The sequence below is a fragment of the Temnothorax curvispinosus genome, unplaced genomic scaffold (assembly GCF_003070985.1).
Source record: "Temnothorax curvispinosus isolate PA1 unplaced genomic scaffold, ASM307098v1 QBEX01010444.1, whole genome shotgun sequence".
Lineage (NCBI taxonomy): Eukaryota > Metazoa > Arthropoda > Insecta > Hymenoptera > Formicidae > Temnothorax > Temnothorax curvispinosus.
This window is the reverse complement of record NW_020220224.1, coordinates 739,691-766,060: the sequence shown is the minus strand read 5'-3', so window position 1 is coordinate 766,060 and position 26,370 is coordinate 739,691. Positions and strand designations below refer to the sequence as shown.

Genomic DNA, 26,370 nt, shown 5'->3' with positions numbered 1-26,370 from the left:
TATATATATATATATATATATATATATATATATATATATATATATAATTATAAGTATACTAAATGAAACAAAAGCATTTTGCAACATTTTTTTCTTTGTGCAGAAGTATCTCTCAAATAATTCACAAATACTTTTGCTATCTACTATTAACATAGAAAAAAAAAGAAAAGGAAAGTTTATAATTTTTAACTCTATAGTCGATATTTTAAATCTCTTAACCAACAATTAAGCAAGAAAGTATGACATGAAATAATTAAGTTCAATTAATGATTACATCAAAACAAATTGTGAATATTTTAGATTTGTTTATTATATTTATTACATTTGTTATTATTCCTTTAAAAAATAATACTTCTAGATCAGATATTATATATGTATATGCATGAAGGAAAAAAAAGAGATATAATTTAATGTATAATATTTGTTCGTATAAATGTCAGTTTCTCCATTTTTTAATAGTATTATCGATTCGATTAATTTAATTCCCGATTTGAACTAGCTAGATAGCAGGTACTAAATTAATTTACTTATTTATTTTAAATTTCAGTTTCTGCTCGGAAAAAAAAGAAGAAAGGATACGGTAGAGTAATAGTTTACATGTTAGCTGCTTTGAAAGCAGCGCTAATTTATGGATTACTACATGGCGTTGCAGCTCTTGCAGGAAAGGCAATATTGCTAGCCAAAATAGCTTTAGCACTTGCCATTGCCGCACTTGTAAAAAAGAATGGTACGTGGTAGGTACGTAGTAGGTAAATTACATAAATTATAAAAAATATTATTTAATTCTGTTGAATTGAAAATTCTAGTCTCTATGATTAAAAAAGTGCGTATAAATATTTGTTTTTCAATAACAGAAAGGTTACAGTCAAAAATAGGAAAAGAATACTGAAAATAAATATTGCAAAGAGTGCACAAATTAAATTATATTTTGTTTTGTAACAGAATTTATTAACGTATGTTTTAACAGTACGTTTTACAATATATTTTTGTAATTGTTCCAAATTTAAAAATACATTCTGTAAATTTTTCTGATCATAAAACTTGAAAGATTAGTTTTTATAAAGTGATACGGATTTTATGACATAAGAACAGACTATATAAATTAAATTAAATAATTTAATAAATAAAATTTTCTTTCAGATTCTGGAAAAGTTTCTTACGAAATAGTGAAACATCCACATACCAGCTATATACAAACCCACAGTTCAAGCGTCGATTACGATCATCGTAGTGATGATACTGATGACCGTAATGATTATATTTACGAATATCGAAAACGACGGCAACTTATATTTTAATAGAAATAGATTTTAAGTATTTAAAAATTGACAACCACAGCAAATAAAATAAATTATATTTATATAAAGCCACTTATATATATATAATATTTAGAACTCGGATAATGTACCAATGAAATAATCGCAATTTGCTCTTCCGCTAGCTTTATTTCGTTTCTATTAAGATTTTATTAAATATTATGTGAAATATCTAAGATATTTGAAAGAGTGCGCCAGAATTCTGTTCGATGATGCAATGCATGGCATTGAAAGTGGAGGTCGCCAATTCGAACACCTTTTGTAAATTCAGTTTGTGCTAGCGTATTCCTTAACAAAACCTTAATAAAAACAAAATAAAGCTAGTGGAAAAGTAGCAAATTACGATTATTTCATTGGTATATTAGCCGAATTTCATACATTCAAAAACCTGTACTGATTTAAGATTACTTCGGAGAACATAAGCTTCTAATCGAAAGTTGTTCTATTTTGACCCCTCTTCTTAAGTTTGGCAGTAACCTTTTGAATCATTCTGTGTATATATATTATACACTACTATAATTTATAAACTAAATTATTTATAAGCTTAATTAAGACTTACTGTGCTTTAGCAGAGTTTAATATTTTGGAAAAAGACAACAACAAAAGTTACCAATTGTATACTTTAAATATATATCCATAATGAAAAAATAGCTTTAATTTAGGCAATATTTTGTAATAGAAAAATTACTTGTACACCCAAATTATACAATAGCAATTATTTGTAAATCTTTAAATATAGATATATTGTAACAAAATCTAATACACACACACAATATATTATATATAATTATTTAAAAAGTTTAAATACATAATTTTAACTTATTTCTCATGTATACTTTTAATTTTTTATGCAATTATTTATATATCAAGAGTGTTCATAAAATTATTAAATAAACACATTTATATTTTGTGATATTTTAAAGTTGGAATTATTTTAGTATTTACATCTTATAAAATATCTTATAACATATCTTATAAAATAATGGAAATAGATATAAATCAAATAACAATATTGTAATAAATTATATAAAAAATATTTAATATCTCTCTCTTAAATACAAACAGTAGAAACAAAGATATCATATCTATCTTGATTTTACATTTTCCAATTAATATAAATCAACATATTAATGAAAAATATAATTCGTAAACTAATGGAAAATCTACAGTTAAAATCTAAAACACGTTGTTTATCAAACAATGATATTATGGATTATTTATTCTTTGTGGAATAACATGTTTGTTCGGGTCAAAGAAGAAAGTAATGTACATTAATTATTTTTATTAATTAAATATTTAAATCATAAATAAATTAAATAAAAAAATTTTTGATATGTTAGTATGTTTTCATTATCGGATACATCAAAGAAGATGTATTACATGCGGTAACTAAATCATAAAACTTTTGAATTTGATAATCGAATATGATTCAGGTTGGAGGAACAACTTCCATTGCTCGTTGCCAGCCACCGTATCCACCACCAAATCCGCCACCACCACCACCACCTCCTCCATGATGTTCCGATGCAGTCGCATAGATCACTTCGTGACCTCCTCCGCTCGATGCAAGCTTTTTCAAGCCGATTATCGCGCTTAAAACTAGGGCCATTTTCGCCGTCAACAAAGCCGTACCAGCGATGAAAGCAATTTTCCCATAAGCTAGTTGCGCCATCATGCCTAAACAAATAATAGTTATTTCCATAAGCAAGATTAGAAGAATTGATTTTTTTCTACTAATTAAATTTACAGCTAGAAGATATTTTATTCATTTCAAATATCAAAATAAGGAAACAGTTAAAATAAAAATCATTGTCTACACAGTAAAAAAATAGATTTTATTTATTGTGTTAGAGTAATGTTGTTCAAAAATATAGTTTAGTAGTTCATAACCTGAAGAAGCTTCACTAACAATAAGCTGATTGAACTTCTCGTCTTATTTATTATGTTTTTCTCAACTTTGACTTTAAAGTTATTTCTTCTATGAATTAGAATATTAATGTTTAGAATATTAGTGTTTAATATTAATGTACAGGAAAACTTACCTGCTAACACGGCACCTGCTACTATTACATATCCGTAGCCCTTATTCTTCTTTTTTCTTCCTGCAAATATTGCAAATATTTATTTGAATGTTAATAAATTCTTTCTCTTTTCAAAAAACCTTTTTTGTCAAATATTTACTGCAACAAATCGTACTTTATTTGTAAGAAATAACGTCGATTATTAAGTATTATAGATTATAATTATATTTTATAATTTACAGTGCAATGATTTAATTGAAAAGTGTATAAAACAAATTTTTACTAACGCAATTTATCAATAATATAATCTGTTACCTTCAAAGGCGTTGCCCGGTATTGTCAGTTTCACGCTTCTCGATGTCAAATACTGATGAAACTTGTTATCCAATTTCTGATCGAGACTTAATTCCGTGCCATTTTCAGACGTCATCGAGTCGTAACTTTTGGCGATAGATGCTGGATCTTTAGTAATTGAAATATAATCATTGATTTTATACACAGAATTATCTTGGATAGCCGAGTCGAGTATCTCCAAGGCACGTCGTTTGAAGCAATCGAAGGTGTTCCTCTCGTTTCTGCACCGTTCGAATAGACTCGTAAATTCACTTTTAGCCGTCACTAAATTGCAGAACATCGCGAGATGAAAGATATGTAAGATCCAAATCATTAAACGCCGTTTTTCCATCATCAAGCGATTGCGTGATTTACGCTAACTCGTCGATTCTACTTCTTCAGATATTTTCTAGCTGTCTCTAGCACAATGATCAGCTTCTCCTTCGTTACGTTTTAGTCTGTAGTTCCACTCTGCTCTCAGTCTCTGGTCAGTCCGATAAATCCTACCGACTACTCGTTAGAATCTGGTTGCATTGTGACTTATATAAGTGTGCACCCATTAGCCTCTCCTACCAACGCATTAAGATTCTTGGTATACGCGCCCGTACTTGATCCACGCGCTGTTTAACGCTACACAACGGAAGGAAAGACCCCTCAACCAAAACAATGTCGTACAGCCCCGTAAGTAAGTATCCCTCTGACCTGCTTGTCAAACGAACCTTAAAACTCCGCCGCGCCAATCGTCGTTAATAACAACGCATCAAGAGTGGAATGCAGGTAAACAGACGATATTCTCCACCCAGACATGATTATAAGTGCAAACCTCTGTATCGAGAAATAGAAACAGTTGTAGATTTATCCATCAATTTGCATGCATGACTTACTTTACGTGTTACAGAATAATGTCATGCGGAAATGAGTTTTCTTTATTTTCAACGCCAGTTATTTCTTGGTATTGTTACTACATACACTGTGCAAGTTCAATATTAACATAAGATAATAGCTTTAGTATAGATTACTTGGGTAATTTTCTCATCTTGTTGCATTTAATATTTTTTAAATAAAATGCTTGACAATTAAAATTAAGCATTTTATTTTAGTAAAGGAAACAATAATTGTTAAAATTTAATTTCAATGTAGTTGAAACCTTTTATTATGGTAAGATAAGTGAAGTTTTAGTAATAAACTGGAAAGAGTAAGAGAGAGTTACTTCGTTACTTAATACACTGTCCCAGATAGCTAAATCTGTAGAGAACAGATTTTGAACGTTCACTGCAAATTTTGTCGATAGAATGTCAGTAGAAATATAACAGACTTTGCTAACAGAATATAATAGCAAACTGATTGCAAAAATTGAGCAAGATTTGCCATTTAAATAATATATTCCATTTAAATGTTTACGAAATGACAGATTCTGTTCGATTTCTGCTGGCAATTTGCCAGCAGATTATATCGGCAGGGTTTTCCGGCAAAACGCGAGTTTAATGCGAATACAGATGATACCAGATCTATTGCAATATCTGTTTATGAGCAAATCTACTGCCAATCTATTATCATACTGCAAGCAGATTGCTTACTGGGGCGATGCTTTTGACCTAAAAAAATATACATTTTATTAAAATATTGATGCACGATAATGAAGAAAACATACATGAACCATATATCAGGCATACATCAGACAAGTACACCGATTTCATTGTTAAATGATTATTGAGGCTCGAAATTATCAAATGTAAGGCTTATATAAGCAAAACAATATACTATGACTAATGAACATATCAAGAAACTCATTAATGTTGCACTTGATATACTTTTAATCCAGTACGTACAGTTTACGATCCGTAACGAGCTACATTTGAAAAACAATTTGAAACTTGAAACAATTACAGTAATAGACTTGATTAACACTGTCCATTCAGTGTATTCAATTCTCGCAGTTCTTTCTTTCAAATGTAGGCTATTTGTCATACTAGCCAAGTGTTCCGCATCATCTCAAAAATTCCAATCAAATCAACATCGATTGTTATACGAGGCCAAGTATTCATTATCCACTTCACTCATTGTCACTTTAATGATATAGTACAAATAATTATTATCAAGAAGAAAGCGTATATACAAATGTAAAGTTTTGTCACGGTCTCATTACCAAATGGTACTGTCTCAACGATAATATTGTCATTTCTCGCAAAATAATACTTCCGTAAATGCCACTTTTCCCTATCTATCAGAAATTCGCAAACCTGAACGAGCTCTCTTAATAAAAAGCTGTCTGATCGATATTGCTTATTTTTAAAATGTTTAAATAATAATTCCATCGTACAATTAATTGGAAATCTTAATCTATTCTTAATATAGTGTGTGTATATATATATATATATATATATATATATATATATATATATACATATATATACATATATCTTAATACTATTATACGTAGACATAAACTAATTAGTAACGTACAAGAACATGTGTAAAACAAAGAATAGTTAAACGATGATGGACATAGACGATAAACTTGTTTAAAAGCTTTTTTTCACCGAACGTACAACGTGCGATGCGCTTCCACCTTGATTGTTATACTTGACAGAGGATGCTATGAGCACGTGGTCGTATGTGTAGTTGCATGACCGTAAAGACACGGTGGTATTTTCCTTTACAAGCAAATGTGCGTTTCCCGGATGTAATCATCGCTGTTTTTTGCGGACGGTAGTAACATAAGAGTGACGAAGAAAGAGAGACCTGGTACAGTTAGGCGACCGAAAGAAAGGACGACGCAATAATGGACTGAGACTAATGGGATCGCTAAGTGAAAACATCAGAATCTCAGTGACAATTCTTTATACTAATGGACAGATACTTGAAACTGAACTTGAAAGTAAACTCATAAATAAAAACATTATTACACAATCCAGACGAAGAAATAATAGTCGTTCTATCGGCATAAAATATCTCTTCTCTTTCGATCTATTAGGTTCATTTCAACATTAATTGTACTGATAAAGATTGCGTATGATATAATAATGTAACGAAATAGAAAAAAAATTAATGTCAAAAGTAAATAAAATTAAAAATAGGTACTATATTCTAATAAATACTATACATTTCTTACTATGTTTATTTCCGACAGATTACTTAATACCGTTTAATAATATAGATTATAATAAATCAATATTGATAAGAAAATATTATCTAAGAAATTATATAACGCGTTTACTGTAAATATTTAAGGATAAATATATATAGAAAAAATAAAATGCATCTTACTTAAAATTAAACTTTTATATCAAACTATCCATTTAATAATCAATTGATGCATATAACAAATATAAAAATTGTATAATTGTAATATTTGTACACGATACTGTAAAGAACTGTTGTTTTAAAAAATAACTTTTAAATTCTTAAGAATCTTGTCCTTAAATAACAAAAGTTGATAAAATATAAGTTGATATTTTTATATTTTAGAAATAATTAAATAAATTGTTGGAAAGACAGTAAACTAAACTTAAATCCGGAAGAAATAAACATTCTTTGGTCATGATTTTATACTAATGATTTATTAAAACTTTTATCGATATATTTTAAGCTATACTATCAATTAATTATTTATTATGAGTCAAAAACAATATTCTTTACATTTTGTCTATTCTGTCCCGAATCGCTATTTCCTTCGTAAACATTGACGACTTCCCTAATAACATGCTGATCATAAGGACTATAGTCATGCAGCGGTCTGTAAGGTCGCTGCGGAAAATGATGATCGTGATGGGTGTATACACCAGCAGGTGTCTCGTGTCCGTAAGCATGGAAGCCATTGAACGCGTTCGCCGAATAAGGAGGTGCTGCAGGTGCTCCGGAAAAGAGCGTATTCCATCCTAAAAGACTGATCAGAAACAATGCCGTCTTCGTCAATAAAAGAGCCTTCTTGGTCACGATTAACAGGAAACCGAACATAAGTGGGATCAGGGATGCCATATTGAATTTGAAACCCAATAGAAATGGCAGTAATATGTGTCTGGTCAACTGCCTTCCTGAAATGATAGAATTTGACCTTGAATTTACAACCGGTTCCGTTGCCTTGACCGTGCTGCCTACTGGAGGACGTTCTTGAAACCGGTTGGAACATCTTAGCCAGTACAAGAACCAGCATGAGGTTTGATTCCGCGCTAAGAAAACGCGGGTAATTCTGCGTGTAACAAGCAACAATCTTTTGAAGTAAGCACTTCGTAATTTTATTCGTTTATGTAATCATTCTTTCATAAACAATTTGTAACAATCACATGTAATTCTTACATTAGATTATTTGCACAATTTATTAATAAAGAACACATATGTGTACATATAAGAAATACTTGTAAAATTTACGATATTGTAAAAATGTTCTATCATTAGGTTTTACAGTAGAGCAACAGTTTGTATATGTATTTAAAAAAAACTCCTTTTTATATTGTCTATGAATTGAAAGATGATAACTAAAGTCAAAATGCGCGATTAATTTTGCAGAATCAACATTATAGCTTACCTGTACCAATCTGCCTATCGCCGTAAGAAGCAGCTCTTTCATTAAGAACAAATTCCAGTATCCCGTTTCCGTTCAGCATTGGTCCGATGCGCATCTGTAATCCCGGATATATATTATCCAGATTCCACTTAATATTACGACGTTCCATCAATCTGGTAGCTGCTTTCACGACATTTCCAAAATCTTTCGGATCGTAGTCCAGATCCAGAAGATCTCTGCCGTAGCCCTCCGATCTGTCCAGTCGCATCTTTCCAAACTCCAAGCTCTCCTTGTCGTTTAAAGATTGCAAGGCACTTAGAATACCACGATTTACGCATTCGAATGTACCGTGTTCTTTCTTCGCGAGACATACACCGAAAGCTTCATTGAAGCTATAAGAATGTCCATCATCCAGAGTGATATGCTCCTTAGATTCCATAATCACTGTAAAACTCGTAGACACGAGAACAAGCAGACATAAATAACGGAGTTCGCTTTTCATCTTTGAATCACTGACTTTAATCGATCCTTCACGTCATACAAACGTGTTTAGATTAAATTGAACATCGGATTGATAAGACTCAAAATAAATTGAACAAAATTACGGAAGGTTTATGAAAACTTTCACGTAGTCTTTTTATTTTAATTTATTCCGAGATGGCAAGCACAAGAAATAATCCACACTAGAAGATAACGGGCGCTTAAAGAAATTTTGGCTTGTAGCACGCTTTTCACATATACGAACTGTCATAATTTTGTTTAGAAAATTTTTTTTCAAAATTGTAACAGAGAATTCTATCGCACAGAGGAGATGCAGAGTAATGAAGTTCTCGTAAAATACTGTTCACGCTGTTCCTACGATCACCCACCTATATAGGCGACAAGGGGGCATTCACACACGACAGAACAATTGGTTTCACTCGGCGGATTTTACAAGTAGCGAAAGTATACTTCGTTTGTATTTCGTGCGCCTGGCGCTTGGTCGATACACCGGATGCACTGAGAAGGGTAATTTCCTTTGGTCGAAGAATGGAGTGTCGGAAAGATCGTTATATAGTCAAATTGATGAGACAGGCCTGACAGCGGAGCAAGAAAAATTGGGAACGCAAGTAGCGCGGATATAATTGCCGAATTTGCGCAAATCTGGAACAAACGAGATCTAAGGATATCATCCACTTAAGACGTTCAGGCAAAGATATATATTGGATTGAGTTTTTGAATAGCATATTTAAAAATCTTTCTCTCGTTTTTTGCATGATATTGTCTCTGTTAATTTTAAACATCCTATTTCAACATTGTTTTTGACTCCGATGTAAAGTTATGTATATAAATCGCATATATATAGTTTATCGCTATATTTTTATTTCAGGCATTCTCATATCAAAACAATCTTATATTAGGCGTAATTCGTATTAGTCGTAGTAAAGGATAATGGAACAAATATTTGAGGAAAAATAAAGTAGTCAACTTTTAATATTATACAAAAATTACAATTTATTTATAAATAATATGATAAGTTACATGATCCCAAAACGGGGTGATCGATATATAAATAATCATTGGATTAAATCTGGTGGTCTCGTGCGAGTACTGACTACGAGTCGTTCCGCATACGATAGACACGGAGGATTCTGAAAGGATACCGCACGAGTATGATCGAAAGGGCGCGACTTCTACCATTCTGACAGGATTCCACTATTCTGTCATGAGAGTCTTTTGAGATTCTCATAATCTCTGAGTGTATAGCCTTTCGTCGTTGTCAGTAAAGTGATAAGTTTCGTCGTCGAGATTTGCCGGAATATACATCGAACCACGGCGATCGTAGCATCCCTATCGATCGTCGACTGCGGCATCGTCGTCGGAGTCGTCGAGTCGTGTACCGTTAAATCCAGTCCGCACAAAATCCAGTAACCGTCCGTGTCTAACAGTCGTTTGCCCGTCCATACAGAATTGTCGTTCAATATAGTCGTTCGTATGCGTCGTAAGACAAACGTCTTCGTTGTCGAGTTGAGCTTGTCCGCGGATCCCTGAGAAGATAAGCCACGCCACTCTCAGGTGATCGTCGGATTAGAGACGATCACTTTGGCGAATGAAGGTAGAAAATTAGAAGGAAGAGAAGTTGTGCATAATTTTTAACTATTCGGTAGGTTTATAAGCTTTGTACGCGAGATCAGAACCGGCCGATGATCTCGCCCAGCCGTGATGGTCGTGGTGCACATCGTGTCCATAATCATGAACGGGATGAGCGACAACTTCGTAGCTCTGATTCTTGTAAGCGAGCAGTTTTTGCAGGCCGAGGATCAAGCTGATGATGAGAGCAATCTTGCCGACGATGAGGGCTTTGAAAGCTACCAAAGCCAAACCACCAAGAACAATAGGGATAAGGGCAGCAGCTTTCAGTTTCAGGAGAAGAAGGATGGGCAACAGAGTTTTGGCGATCTTCTTCTTCTTTCCACGAGCTGAAACATAATTCCGAAACGTAAACCCTCCAATTTTTCTTGAAAGGCTATAATTTGTGACATATCCAAATTTTTTTCATTTATATATATTATATTAAATTTCCAAATGTTATACAAGCGACATGTTATTGCTGTCTAGAAAATATACGGAAATAACTTTAAAACTTCAAAGATATTCTTCTCTCTTTTTTTTTTAATTAAATATCAGTTAAAATTAAATTTTACCTTCATCAAAAGAACGGGAAACGTCTTCGGGGAGGCTCAACTCAACAGTATGCGTGGATAAGAATTTGGAGGCTCTATCGACAATAGCCTGATCAATTGCGGCTTCTTTGGCTTCGGTCTCAGCAGGTAAAGTACTTTCAATGTCATTAAGAGACCTTGCATTGTCAGCTCGGCTGAAAAGAAAGAAACATGCTCTTATCATGATCGTTATATCTGCATAAACGCTTCGAGCTATCTTAATGTCCGTTAACAACTTTCTATGCTAATTTTACGACAACCGGACGTTGTAGAGTCAAATAGAATCAAGTAGCATTCAAGAGTTCGTTGATTACAGAGTAATTAAGTGAGAGTAAAGAATTGATTCTCTCAAATAGTTTATTGGACAATCAATTTACGAGTTTTTGCTCTTTTCGTCTCTTTTTCTTTCTCTAATTCTGATTATATTCAAAGTGAATTTGAATATCAAAATTATCAAATATTACAAGTAATGAAATAATTAATCAAGCTAAGTTTGGTAACGAAACAGTGATATATATTTTTTATCTTATACTATGTAAATAATTTTATACACTTTAACTTAATACGAAAATACAATAGACGATATTTAAGAAATACGATATATTTTGTATATGACTTTACGCGTTCACTACACGAATCACCTGCTGCATTCTCACGTCCCAATTGCACTCAATGTCGACTATCATCGTAGGACATACCGATCACTATCTCGAGTAAATCCTGTCTCTCTTACCTATTCTTGGCCTCCTCGGTCTGCACGATCTTGAATCCGTCAATGACTTCGATGTCGGCCGAGCGAGCGGCACGGTCGACGTAGCGCAGGGCCTTCATCTTGAGACACACCGCGATACTCGATTCCTCGGAACAGGAAGCGTATACGTCGAGGGCTTCCTCGAGGATCGAGGGTGGCGGCGCCGCCGCCGCCGGCGCGTCCTGTGACGCCGGTGCAGCGAGAGCGGATACCACGAAAAGTGCGCCGACTACCGCGAATTTGAACATTTTGACGGATTCTTCCGAACAGCGAGGGAAACACCAAATCTCGAGTTAATTACTCCAACTTCTCAAAACTTCTCTTCACTTCTTCTCCTTCTCTTCCTCGCGCTTCCTCGACGTTGCGACTTCGACTCCCTTTTTTTCTCGCACGTGAACGCTCGAACGAGTACGGCGATCGTATCGACACTGCCCGAAAGAATCACGATTGCTGCCTTTTATCCTCGTCGCGAAAGGGGCCCGCGTACGTTTTTGAAATTTTGATGGCCCCCACCGGATGGCCCCCGCCTGCCGCCGGGTTACAACCCATACGAGCTATTGGTTCTCCTCCAGGCGGTCGTTCCGTTTGTGTCGTATGCGTCTCTCGTTGACGCGCCTCCACACTGCTGGTCCTTCTCCACCGGCTCTCCTCTCCGTGTGCCTGTGTGCCTACTTAAGTCGTTTGTGTACACAACGGGTGTGTTGGTTGTCGACAAACCCGCCCCATACGTGTGCGTAATGCGCATACAGGCGCACATTCGCAAGAACGCAAGGGGAAGAGGACGAGGAAAAAAGAAGAGAAAGAGAGAGAGAGAAAACGAGAAAACGAGAGAAAGATGATGTGTACCTACGCACTGGCCTCTTCCTCCGAACCACCAAGATCGGACCACGATCGAATCGAGGGAGACATTTCGGCACGAGTCAAAGACACTGAACGTACCGAGACTAATGGTAGAAGGAATGCGGGTATCCTTTGGGAATTTAGATTAAAAACGAATATAAGAAAGCGGACTTGTTCGACGTCGTCGCGCGTTATCATTCACCGGTGTGCCACTGATTGCGATTCTTATTTATTTAGCGATTTCGCGCTAGCCGCTATGCAAATAACTATGGAAATTTACGCGAGGCTACTCTCGCGAAAGATTTAGGTGTTACGTCCTGTTTTTTACCTGCTAAATGCAATGGTGAAGATACAGCAGCTGCGACAGGAATTGCCTACTTGTCAGAACTTTCAAAGAGACACATGTGCAATGTGCTATGCATTAAAGATGAATTATCTGCGGTAGCATAAGTTATTTGGCGTAGTCTTCTCTCCGGATGACTCTTGAGATGACTTGCCGAATTGAGTCACTTGTCATAATTAGTTTCTAGGACAGAATAAGGAGACTGTTCATATTCAATTTATTATCAAATTGTGTCTCTTTTGTGATTGTGCACTTCCACTTGCGTTTAAATAAAAAAAAAGCGATTTGTTTTAGAATCTGCAATTAACACTATTTTTATTTCGAGAAATTTCGTGACACCATTTGCAAAAGATCTCATATTATGCTAATAGAGAAGTAGCAGTTATATATTTGACCAAGCACTCGCGATAAGTTAGCTTATGATTTCGCTTTCGTCAAAGTATATTACACCGGATACTTCTATACTATAATATCAAGTAGATGATACTTCGCTCGCGTACACCTCCACAACTTTCCAACGTGCTTATAACTTTATACGAGCCTATCATGGTCTTGCAATCGACAGTACAGACGTCGCGTCGCGCGATTCATTATTATTTGGAATTGTGATATCCCTAACGTTCCTCGATTGCCGAAGCTCCCTCGCGCTTCCCTGGAGTTACATTTTTTAGTCTAATTTTATTTATATTTTCTAATAACATGCTTTGATTTTTACTGATAACAGTTACTTTTGGATTTTGTGTCTTGTGATCCTGCATTCCTCTCGATTCTCCACTGCACTCCGCTTATCCGCCTCCCCATTTGTCTTCTTTTCCTTGTCTTCTGTCCTATTCGTCGTATTAATCCTACGACTTAAACACATGATTTAAGGTCATCTTTTGGATGGTACCAATAAGATAACTAGTTAATGATCTTTGAAATTAATGTATTCCGTGTGACTCTGTCGCACGGAACATTTAACGGTTTTTCAAATGGAATGTGCGTGCACGCATCACTGTGGTTCGATCATGTGTGTGAGTTGGGCTCAAGCCAGAGGTTTCCTCCAGGAGGACAAGCCGCGCCTCGCCGCGTCTCGCCACGCTTCGCCCCGCCTCGTCTCGCCTCGTCTCGCGTCACTGTGACCCGAAGGCTTCTTGTCTAGAAAAAAAGATGGAAAAAGGGAGGAGACATACCCAAAAGTATTTCATCGCTGCCGGTATATCCGTGCACGAGGAATTCGGATGTGCGGCTAACTTTCTCCGCGCTTCAAGTGTTCAAGTTCGAAGATGGTCAAGCGAATCTCTGCAATGGTCGGTCCAGCTCACGTTCTCACGAAGTCATGAAATTCGAAGAATTTGCCTACACGAAACGGTATTTTAACACACGACGAGCTATTTAAATGAATGATGTTAAATCTTCGTCTAAAAATCAAGTTTCCAATAATCACATTAAAATCTAAAAAATATCTAAAAGATATTTAAAATCAAAACGTTTTCAGGAACTTTTAAAGCATTCTTCAAATATTTTCTTTCCATATCATCTGTATTTAAAATATTTTACATTTTTTGGATGTCATATTTTAAATTTTAATTAGCATAAGTTTTTTAATGGATTGGATGGATTTACATGGAATTTGGACATGGATACATATATTATTCTAAGAATATATAAATATGAAAATCGAAAGAAATTTTAAATATCTAGTTTATAACGATACATACAATTTAGGATAAATAATGTTGTAATGTAAAAACAACGTAAATATTAATTATTTCTATATATTTCATTGCTCTAAAATATTAATGCTCTTTTTCTTTCTCTCAGTTAACATTATTCGCGACCTCCTCGCGACGAAGCAGGATACATAATATACAATGGATCTCATGGAACTTTCACTTTGTTCTCGCAACTTTTTTTTCCCGCGTCTCGCACGAGAAACGTTTATTCTCCTTGCGCATTGGAGATTCCGTTGCTCTATCGCAGTCAAATGTTCCCCGATTACGATCAGCAGACAAATCTGAAAGTTCCGCCGTCCATTGCGTTACACATCTGTATTATGTACAGCAAATTAACTTGTACATAGCATCGCGAGCTAAAACGCTAATCTGGATGGTACATCGAGCCGGGTGGCAGTCATGCGCACTCTTGGTGGTGGAACACTTTCCTCTCGACGCCGGCGAGAGTGAACTCGTCCGAAGATCGAGGTCAGGTCAAGGCCCCCACGAAGTGAAGCCTTCGTACCTGAGAGTTCTCGCTCTCCTGTTTGTCCTGTTTCTTCCCATGCCTCGTCCTATACCACCTATCCCTGTTCCGTCTGTTCGTTCGTGAGCTGATTACGAAACGTTCAAAACCATCGAAACGATAAAAAAACAATAAAATAGAATGATACCGCAATAAAAGAAAGAAGAAAACGTTTTTTACTACATATGATGAAACTCGTTTCTTCGTTTATATATAATAATATATCCATCGATTCTCGAAATCATTAGAGCGTACATCTTTTTTTTTAGATATGATGATGCGAAAGATAAGTGAAACGTGTATAAAAGTACGTAATTTTGTGCAGTTATTATATGCGTTATATGTCGCTATGCGGGTTAGTAAAACCGTAGTATTGATCCGTCTTGCTTTCCTCCGTAGATACCGTTGGGAGCGCGAAGTGGGATATGAAAGAAAAAGAAAAAAAAAGATTCGCACCTTACACGCTGGAAGCACGCGTGAATGAACGAAACGAAAGTTGTTACCTTTCTTTTTCGCCTCTTTTCTTTCTCATTTGCACTTGCATGCGATTCTATAGTTTTTTGCCTAGCAATTAGCTCCTCTCTCTCTCTCTCTCTCTCTCTATGATTCATTTAGAGCAAACACGGTGGACTACTAAAAAAGAAATGAAGCCGCAAAGATGAATGAACGGGAGTTAGTCATTGAAATGATACACCCGCCGAGATGCAAACAGTCGGTAAGCAGATGAGTGGTTAATAGCCACTTTGTAATAACAGCGCGCGCGATACCGCAAATACGGGTATTCTCCGCGCAGAGTTCTAATTTGTTTACTCGTCGCCGAAGAAAGTAGCGATATTAGTACTTTCACGAGAATAAATTTGTGCTTAATGTAAACTCAGTTAGTGCTAATTCCCGCGTATGACCTACATAGGGCACTCTTCTAGTCAGCTCTTCAACCTATTTTATATCGCTGTTCGGTACTAATGTTTGCAATTTCTACGAACACCACGATGAGTACTGACAATGAGACGAATTGACAGAGACAGTCTTACTTCGAATGCATAAACGCAGTATTAAAATAGCGACGTGTGTCGTATCCAGGAAAATAAGGAAAAAGAAATGAAGGATTCTGAATCCCGATTCATCGAGAAGACTTTCGGAACTCGAATATGGAAGAGCCCTGCCGACACGCGTATCAGAAACGGGACCACCTGGCCAGAGATGCGTTCTTGAAAATCGACGAAACTTCGAGTTTGGGCGAGAGACAGAGAAGTCGATTGACAAGAACATAGAATATATATATAAAAATATAAGAGTGAGAGAGAGAGAGAGAGAGAGAGAGAGAGAGAGAGAGAGAGAGAGAGACATGGACTCGCGGAGTACCGGGGAGAATCGGGGGACCAGGTCTCGACTTTTTCTCCGGTATGGTAGAGAGTGTTAGGCGCACCTTGAAAAGACTCAGCGCGGATGCTGACTGGCCCGATCAGTCTGCTCGGCCTGGTTTACTTCCCAAGTGTGTGTCCACCGACTGGTCCTCGCGTGTACATCTTACGTACACGCAGGACTCTCTCGTGAGCGTGCACGCATACGTTCACACGCTCGAATACGTGTACGATGACCGCCGCGAACAAAACGCGAATCGAACAAGTGCGTAAGGATAGATACGCGTTTGTGTGGATACGTCAGGTTTTATTCATGCGTTTCTCGTATGTAGGTGATGCCGTTCCTTCTCTCGGTCCCTCTACGTACCTATGTCCTATTCTACTGCTCGCTATCCCGACGATCTTTCTCTATTCTTCTCGGAGAAACAACCGGAGACTCGGAGACGTCAGTTGCTCGCATCAAGATGCTAAACCGTCATTCAGATAGACAACTCATCGCGTACTCGGCCTATGCTATAAAAGCCTTTCTCTATCTCACGTATTTGTCTCGGCGCTTTTCACCTCCAATATTCCCTCGCCCACTCCTTCATCTTCCATCGCGTCTGGCGCATTGAGTTCTCTTACTTTCGATCGAGTCCCGAATCGATGAGCCATCAGTCGGTCAGGCTCCAGTTCTTTTACACGCCTCATCCCCATCGTTTCCTCGCATCCATCTCACTCGTGTTCTTTTTAACGTATTTCGCTCTCTCTCGCTCGTTGCTCTTTCTCCTCGCTATTCTACGATTTTGGCGTATCGTCGACATCCGTTAGTTTCACCTGAATTTTAAACATCTCGCAATCGGCGAAAAGACGATACCGGAATTCCAACGAGCAGCGCAAAAATATAAGATTACGATCGAACTAACACAGTAAGATGATTTCGGAATATTCAGTCACGCATATGCAGATTTCATTCAAGGAATGCAAGAATTTATCGACAGGAAGTGAAATGAGAAAATAAAACGGGTACACGGTTGTGTTCGATAATTATTATATAGTCTTAATTTATTTGCGCATTAATAAATGTACATGTTATATGACAGCGAGCGTATTGCAGCTACGCGTGAAACAATAAATACCGAAGATGATCCGTGCATGAGTGGCCTCGTACGTGCGACGACCTAGAGTGAACACAATTGGATAGGAGACAGTGAAAAGAGAGATCAGACAGATATGAGAGTTTCGCGAACAGTTTGGAAAGAATTATTCGCAAAATGGAAATAAATAAAAATTATGTGAAGAAAGAAAAGGAAATTTCGCGAGAGGAAATAGCGACGTGATTAAAGAGATGCTATGATAACGTTTATAAATTTTTTTCCTATGCTGACAATGGTTTGTATGCAGAGTAGGCGATATCATGTCCCGATCTCGCCCATCCGCCCGATGCATGTCCTCCCCCGACTTGAACAACTTCGTGTCCGTGATCGTGGCCGCCAGACACAAGTTTCTTTAATCCAATAATAGAAGCGAGTACGAGCGCAAGTTTGCTCACTATCAGCGCTTTGCCAGCCAACAGCGCGAGAGCACCGAGCGCCAGGGGTACTAACGTACCACCAATTAACAGAGGAATAGCGAGAAGACCACCCATTTTATTTTTCTTCTTACGACCTAGACATAGAGAAGAAAATGTAATTACAATCTGACGGAAGAAATCTATATGTGTTTAACGAACAATAAAATAATGGAATTATAACAAACAATTAATTTTAGATTTAAATTAATTTCTTCATAATAAAGATTTAAATTGCAATTATATTCAACATACATTTATCGAAAATAGTGCAAGAATATCTAATTAATCAAGTAATTAAACTTTTCATATTTTATTATTAATAAATAATTTTCGTTGAATAACTTTATTAACGGTGTCTTCCTATATACCTTCTTCCGTGAAACTACGTTGAAGTTCCTCTACGTTTGGTAACTTCAGCTTCAGAGTGTGACTCTGAAAAAATTTGGCGACTTTATCGAAAATCATGCCATTGAGAGCATCCTCTTTATCTTCCAATGCTCGGGGTAAACTGGCTTCGATTTCCTGCAGAGATTTTTCCGGTTCGGATTCGTTAGCAGCCGATTCATCTTGAACCAGAGTGACGCCATCAGCCACATTCAATTGAGCGCTCCGAGAAACCCTATCTATAGCCGATAAGAGCTTCAGCTTCAGGCAAGGACTCAGTTCCGTGTCGGAACATTCCTTGTATACTTGATAGACGTAACGTAAGTCGCCAAATATGCCATTGCTATTCGATCTTGCGGTTTGTTGCTCGTTGATTGAGTTAGACGTGGGATTAGTTTCGGCCGATCTCGCAGAGACCGCTGTCAATAATACAGCCAGGCATACGTAACAGCGCGCGAACCGTTTCATTTTTCAAAGTGAAGAAAAATCTATAAAAGAAATCGATTCAACATTTGCTTTTATAACAATAAATTAACACACCAATAATATGATTCATAATTAAATAATATGGAATCAAGACAACTCTAACTCTGTTAGGCAATTAATAAATAAATCAATTAATAAAAAATGAAACAATTACTTAATTTTGTGTGTGCGTGTGTGTATGTGTGTAAGCACAAATAATTTTTCAATATAGTTTTAAATTCTAAATTATAAAAATGATTATTTATATCACAATTAATTATATTGTTAAATTAAAATTAATTAAAGTTTATGAAATTTGGTAAACGTAGAAAAATGTTAATTTCCTTAAAATTAAAAGCACTTCATGCCGCATAATATATCTCAAAACATAATTTCTATCCAGAATCATGATATTCTTCGAATAATCCAATCACTTTTGTGTTATCTATCTGAATCAATTAGGATACATTTTTGAAATTTCATATATGCTTCCCGTATATATCACAGGTCTATAAGACCTTCTTATAGACAACACTTAATGCGATCGCCGAAGGTTCGAATTAAGCCGCGCAAGTCCCAATCAAGCACTGTACCTTCCACGCGGCTCGATACAAAAATCAAACGTCTCGTCCTTCGCTTCTCCCTCGGCTATCCGGCTGCGTCCACAGGGCTACCGACTTCTATTTAATTTAACACGATGCGTGCCACCACGAGATGCGTGTATAGCTGAGAGCACTCTAAGTAGACTGTACGTAACGGAAGCCCTGCCCTAGCTCTATATATCTAGCCAGGTATACCTCCGTACCGAGCGATATTCTCCCCACCCGGTTGGCATCGGTGTACACCACCATTGCGCGACTATTTTCATGTTCGCGGACATTGATTTGAGAGCGGTTGCTTTTGCGTTTAAACCAACCACCCGGGAGACGAGAGTAGAGAGCAGAATTCCACCGGTACGCGCGTCATGATCTCTCAAGCTCTCCCTCCGGATTTGCCTCCCACCAACGACACGTCGGACGCATCCGAGTGGTTCCACCACAGTTTTGCCGCCATGCTTCCTCTCCGCGGGCTTCTTCTTCTTTTTCTTCTTCATTGTCCTCCACCCCGCTCGCATCTCGCGTTGGTATCTCGCCGATTTAATTCGACCGGTTTAACCGCATTTCGTCCGTATCGTTATTCCGTTGTCCCTCTTGTGCGTGGGCGGCGCCGCTACATACGCATCGGCTGCCAGTCGATTCGGTTCGATGCTCCCGCTGTTGTTCCTCGGCTCTAATTTCTCGTCACCGCTCGAGTTCGTGGAGGCATAAGAACAAGATTGAAAATGAAAGGCGCACCTCGGAATGATCCGCCGTCGAAAACACGAGATACCAGCTGCTGAAGACGAAATAATATTGTACATCGCGGATGTACAATAGAAAGCACTTTGACGTTCACGGTCATTGATATATTTGATAAGCAGGAAGCGCAATAAAATATAAAGTGTGTTATTGGCACGGGGCTACATGCCCATAGATTATTCTCTCCCGTTTATGATACTATAAAATCGTTCGTTAAACTGAGATGGCAAGATAATTTTTAGGAATCCGTTGCTCCAACTGTTTCTTTCTAGGCTATCTTAATTTATTTACGGTGGAATTTAGCGGCAATACTTATCAGATTACGAATAAGCTTCAGACAGAAAAGACACGCTTCCAAAATACTTGAAAATGTACGTCTGAAAGGTCGTGAAAAACTTTTCTAAATATCGATCGAGACAGTTTAAAGTTACTATCGATACTATACAAAAAATTACCACACAAAATTATCATCATCACATGTGTGCGATTGGATATAACTGCATTTCTCATTACTTCTCAAGTATTGGACGCACAGTTATACTGGCAGCATTGTGGTTCTCTGGTTCAGCTATTAAATCAAGGTGACAATACGTTCCACTTTTCAATGGAAGATCCAACAAACATTTCCCTTTACGGATCAACATAATCATGTCATCGAAAAAGAGAAACGATGAATCGGCAAATTAACGTATACCGTTATGCGTGTTAGGCACAATTTCTTCATCCGATTAATCATCTAATTTGCACGATGCTTCATTCTCTTCCACTTGGTCCCTCGTATCCTTGACTTTTCATCCTATCCAATTCGATATACGCCAATAGACACGGCTTTAACTGGGTCATACCAAGTGAAAACGCGTTGCATGTAGATACGCTTAGACCATCGGCGTTTCAGCGAGGAAAAAAAAAACGAAACAGAGATCACCATCGCGTGAGGAAAAAAAGCGAAATAACTTGTATCGTCTATCGTACAATTATATTATTAAAATATGTACAGTATGCTTAGCGTATCAGCCTCTTCGCCTTCGTTAATATAGCCTTAAAACTGCCAGTGCATGACGTTTTCATTGAAGCGCACGTGCTATTCAAGAAAGCATCGCGACCAGGTAACGGATGCAAAGGAGACGTTTCTTCTCCTCTCGCGGCTTACTCCCCGCCGCGTCGCGTCGTCGTCCACAAGTCCACGCGACTACGATGCTGCCGGAACTTACCTGCATAATGTCGCGTTACCGATTTCTCATACGCGTACGTGCCGTGAAAATGATCTCCCGACGGCGCGGCGCGGCATGGCGAAAGCGACGGATCTTGTATTAGGACGCCACGATGAGACGCGAAATAATAATCGTGCCTCCGCCGCGCCGCGCCGTGCCGTTTCCGGTTCGCGGAACGAACCCCATCGAGCCGCGGCTCTGAATTCCATTTTGTACAACCGTTTCGTCGTACGGTGATTTTCTCGACCGGCCCGATACGCGTGGCTGCTCGGCCGATGAAACTGTCGTTATTGTACATCCTTTTTCTTCCTTAAGGCCACTCCGGTAGCAACGGAAAGAGCAACAGAGCAACATTATTCGCGGTATGCAGGTTACTAGTTGTACCTGGCGGCGCGTGCGTCCGGTTTTGGAGGGCAATTACTAGGTTGAGTTAAATATCGTGGATATTTATTGTGATTATGACACATTGTCTCGCTGTAGCTATGAATCGGTGAAAAGTCCAGATAAATCTTACCTAAGATATTTGCAGACGTTTTTTTTTTTTTTTTAATTATCGTAGAACTAATTCTCGTGGAACTAATAATAAGTCAAATTAGTGGCATTTACATCACATGGAAACGAATATCTCTGACATTGATCCAGCTCACGATGCTCTATATTTTATTCCTGTGTATATATATATATTAATTTATTAATGTATAATATTTATTAATTTACTAATATATTATATATTAATTTATTTTTCTTGCAGTAAAATAAGTTACATCTTAAGAGAGAAGAAAGAAGAGAGAAGAGAGAAGAGAGAAGAGAGAAGAGAGGAGAGAGAAGAGAGGAGAGAGGAGAGAGAAGAGAAAAGAGAGAACAGAGAACAGAGAAGAGAGAGCGCGGCAAAGAAATATATATAAATATATATTTCTGCATATACCGTAAATCTACGTTTAAATAAATCGCTCATGATCCTGAAAAGGAATTATACGATTTGTATTCCGGTGCAATAGAGTGTCTGTGCCGCGCATTCTTCGACTACTTTCGCCCGTGCTCGTGAACTTTATCCTATTTTTATTGTATATCTATTTATGTATGGAAAATGTGGTTCAGCGGTGCATCCGGTACATGATTGTGCGCTATGAGTTCAATAGACCGTATTTCACGGCCTTACGTTACGCTTACGGCTACGAGTGCAAGTGCAGTGTTATGTATAAATAGAAGCACTCGGTCATGAACCACGGTCACTCTTACGAGAGCCACAGGACGTGCCGGTTTCTTCGGCCGGTGAACGCTGCAGGTGAACTTAACAATGAAGCTCTTTTTCTTTGGGACAAGATGGAGTCGTCTCATTTGTCGGTTTTTTTTTATTACAAAAAAACAGGAGGTGTCATAATGGAAGCACGCAGTCAAACATCAAATAAATATTAATAGTATAAGATACAACGAATAAATATAACTCACATATAAATCTAGATAATATAAAACAATGAGCATCTCCCAGAGGTACTGGTGACTGGCCGTGGGATAAATCGACCATTATTTAGGATAAATTAGAAAAAAAGTAGAAAAATAAGAAAAAAAAGAATTGGAATATAAGAGAGATCATATAAGCATAAAAAAAGAATAGGCAAATTTGAAGAGATTTTAAACTGAAAATAGCTATATAAATAGGCATATTTTCCTGGAGTAAGAGATAGACTAGGTATTATACATAGCAACAGCTTAGGTAAGAAAGGAAAAAGGAAAGAAACAACGAGAAACGCGGCGAGTGAAGTAGGCGTGAGTGTAATGAAAGGGAAGAGAATTGTCAGATTCTCCGTCAGAAAACGGAAAAGAAGCGAGAGGCGGGAAGAAAACTTTCTATGGTACGATTAAGCTTGTGGTTGGGGTTGGTGAGCGCGATAGGCAATCTCATGAGCATCTTGCGGTAGACTTCTGGCCCATCCGTGTCCGCTGCTACCGTAACCACCACCGAAGTCACCGCCGCCGCCGCCGCCGCCGCCGTAACCGCCATGGTCTTCATGGCTAACATGGCTGCTGCTGTGATGCGGATGCGACACTACCTCGTAGGTCACGTGTTTTTGGTGAGAGAGAAGTTTCTTCAGTCCAATGATAGCCGAAATCACGAGAGCAATCTTGCCCACGAGCAGAGCCTTGCCGGCAATCAAGGCAATCGCGCCGAGCGCCAGCGGCAATAAAGCGGCCGCTTTCAGGGCCATTGCCATCATCAAGGGTCCCAAGATTTTCTGCGCTTTCTCTGTAATGTTCCAAATGTTTGCATTTTAATTTTATATCGAAATAAGCGATATATATATTCATTTCGATGCTTTTATCAATATAATTTTCAAGTAGCTTCTTAACCTGGTTTTATTGTGCGTGCAAATATGATTCGAAACCTCATATTTATCTTGATTATTTCTCTTGTGCCTTGCTTTAATGAATAATAAGCACTTAAAAATATGTCACTGATTTTTAAAAAATTGTACTTTTTATATGTCTATAGACATGTAAGAAGTTAATAATTATAATATTATAATCAACGTAAATTAACCTGTCGAGACACTTGATTTGTGTAAAATAAAGATTGGTATATACAATCATATATACAGCATCTATTTATCTCTAACGTGGATTGTAAGTATACGAACTGCGAAGTTTAATACTATCATTACTCACTTTTCACACTTCTGTGGAGAACGGGAATTTGAGTACATCGTCAGATGTAATAACAGATATATTTGAGAGTTTACGTTTTTCGTTTTATGATGCCAATTATCCTATTATGAGATGTACTATCACGGTATCTGCTTATATTTGTTTTCGGAACGAATGGAAAATAACAAATAATATAACAAGTAAGATATTTATGTAAAAATCCACATTCTCTTTGTGTGCTTATTTATAATTGATCTTGCATTTAGACTCAATTGAAGATATAAAAATTCTCAGTTACAAGAAAACTTCATTAGAAGACAATAATATAATTTCTTAAATAGTATCAACTAGGGATTAAAAATCCGTAAGTCTAATAAAATATAAAATTAATGCGACAAAAAAATGTTTTAATAAAAATGTATAACGATAATATAATGATTGCAAGATAATACATGTAAATTTGCAAATGATGTGATATAATCCCGAATTAATTTGTGTAGAAAACTGATCGTTAATATTCGCACGGTAGAATTAATCATTGTGTAACAGTAATAGCAATTCATAAATAGATAAACAGATGATTTAGCGCCGAGAGATACGAATGCGCACGCAAGTCAATTGTTCGCAAATTATTTGTAGCTTTTGTAGGCCCGGTAATAATAGTCCTCTGTAAATCACGTCACGCCGGCCGATCACGGAGATCGATGTTAATGTTTTTTAAAGTGGAATAATAGTCGAAGGTCAAGGCGAAGTACCAGGATGGAAAGTATGTCAAAAATCTTGCGCGGCGGGATCTCTCCCGCTCTCTATCTATCTCTCTCTCAACCTTTCAATATCACCGGTGTTCTCCTCCTCCGTTGCGAGGTTCAAGGGGAAGCGGAACCAGTTCCTCAGTGGGTCAACGTCTGCGACCGGTATGGGGTTCCTCGTCGTCATCGTCGCTGTTCACACGGCGGCAATGAACGCAGAGAACTCCCATACTCCAGCTGACGTTGTCCCGATGAACCCTGATTACCTCTTCGATATGCGAAAAATTTATTTTTTTTCTTTTCTATTGTATCTTTGTATAATTTTAAAAATTCTATCAAAATTTCTATTAAAAGCAGAAGAATATGCAAATCAATAACAAAAAATAAAAAATAAAAATATTATTTATATTATATATTAATAATAATATATATAAACCATATATCAATAAAAATCTTTAATTGCATACAAAAATATGATAGAACAAATTTGAAATTCTGGTATATCTGATTATCAGATATATATCCTAGTCCTAAACGATTGCATAAATAAGTTGGTGTAAAATAATTTATTTTTTCCCGTATTGTGTAGATTACTTAATAAAGACGGTAATAATTAAAAATGTTGACATTTATAAATGCAAATGTATTGAGACTAATACTTCGCATGTGTGTGTGTGTGTGTGGCTCACATAGCGACTTGATTGCTACGCTAGTTTCGTTTTTAAAGCGATCTTTTATTTGGCAAATGTAAGAAATCACCGTAACAAAATTCCTCCGCGAATAACGAACTCAATAAAACATAATTAGATGCTATCGTAACCGGTTCTGTATTAACCGGTTCGAGCGCATCTAAACCGAGGGTTTTACATAAGTATTAAGATATAAGTTTCATCACACGTGCTATACTCACTCTTTTTTCCACGGCTCTCGACAGCATTGTCGCTAAAGTCCTCGAAACTGCGTCCGGCAGACTCAATCGCTCCTAAAATATCGCTGCCCTTAAGATCAACTTTGACCGAATGCGTCCTCAGGAATCTTCCAAGACGATCAAACAATAACGTATCCAAATCGTTGGATTCGATAGATCTGCCAAAAATGCAAATATAAATGTAACCGTTCTCTCGAGTTAAACGTTCGACGTTTAAATTCGCATAAGCGCGATCTCGGGATCTCACAGAATGACAACCAACCTTGGCGCACCCTCGCCCTCGGCGTTGGACGTTTTTACGACGGTGATGCCCTCGGATAGAGTGATGTCTTCTTTGTCGGCCAGCATCTTGTCGACAAATGTGAATACTTTGTATTTGATGCAGCTGATGGATTCTTTCTTCAGGCAATCGGTGTATATGCTCGCCACCAGATCGTTCTCACTTCCGCTGGCCTTGTCGCTGGTCGGCAATGCCAGGGTCGCGGTCAACGCCGCCGACACCCACAATAACGTCACGAAATGTTTGGCCATTATCACCCAAGTGCGACTTCACCGCGTTTTACGCGTCTACAAAAGACGCCGAAGATATCCTTAAGTCGCGTGCGTCACGTGCAATTTGTTTCTCGATTCTTCCGTGCCCCAACGTGCAGGCGCGTTGTTCGAATCAAGCACGCCAGGATGCGCCGATGCTGACTCGTGTGTTACATCTA

The 26,370-nt window shown here is 37.3% G+C and overlaps 4 protein-coding genes across 4 annotated transcripts; all 4 read right to left on the bottom strand.

Moving 5' to 3' along the window:
* Positions 1 to 2,667: 2,667 nt before the first annotated feature.
* Positions 2,668 to 8,613, bottom strand: LOC112460327. The gene is made up of 5 exons (XM_025024970.1): positions 8,196 to 8,613; positions 7,310 to 7,704; positions 3,653 to 4,046; positions 3,359 to 3,418; positions 2,668 to 2,993 (listed from the first exon to the last, which is right to left on the bottom strand). The coding sequence occupies exons 1-5, from the start codon at positions 8,611 to 8,613 to the stop codon at positions 2,746 to 2,748; spliced, it is 1,515 nt and encodes a 504-aa protein (XP_024880738.1). The 3' UTR covers positions 2,668 to 2,745.
* A 1,130-nt stretch (positions 8,614 to 9,743) lies between these two features.
* Positions 9,744 to 11,875, bottom strand: LOC112460323. Its single transcript, XM_025024966.1, has 3 exons — positions 11,610 to 11,875; positions 10,859 to 11,031; positions 9,744 to 10,633 (listed from the first exon to the last, which is right to left on the bottom strand). The coding sequence occupies exons 1-3, from the start codon at positions 11,873 to 11,875 to the stop codon at positions 10,311 to 10,313; spliced, it is 762 nt and encodes a 253-aa protein (XP_024880734.1). The 3' UTR covers positions 9,744 to 10,310.
* A 5,873-nt stretch (positions 11,876 to 17,748) lies between these two features.
* On the bottom strand, positions 17,749 to 18,795 carry LOC112460266. Its single transcript, XM_025024873.1, has 2 exons — positions 18,312 to 18,795; positions 17,749 to 18,038 (listed from the first exon to the last, which is right to left on the bottom strand). Exons 1-2 carry the CDS (start codon positions 18,793 to 18,795, stop codon positions 17,749 to 17,751), a joined length of 774 nt encoding a protein of 257 aa, XP_024880641.1.
* A 4,404-nt stretch (positions 18,796 to 23,199) lies between these two features.
* Positions 23,200 to 26,191, bottom strand: LOC112460324. Its single transcript, XM_025024967.1, has 3 exons — positions 25,923 to 26,191; positions 25,643 to 25,818; positions 23,200 to 23,585 (listed from the first exon to the last, which is right to left on the bottom strand). The coding sequence occupies exons 1-3, from the start codon at positions 26,189 to 26,191 to the stop codon at positions 23,200 to 23,202; spliced, it is 831 nt and encodes a 276-aa protein (XP_024880735.1).
* Positions 26,192 to 26,370: the final 179 nt, after the last annotated feature.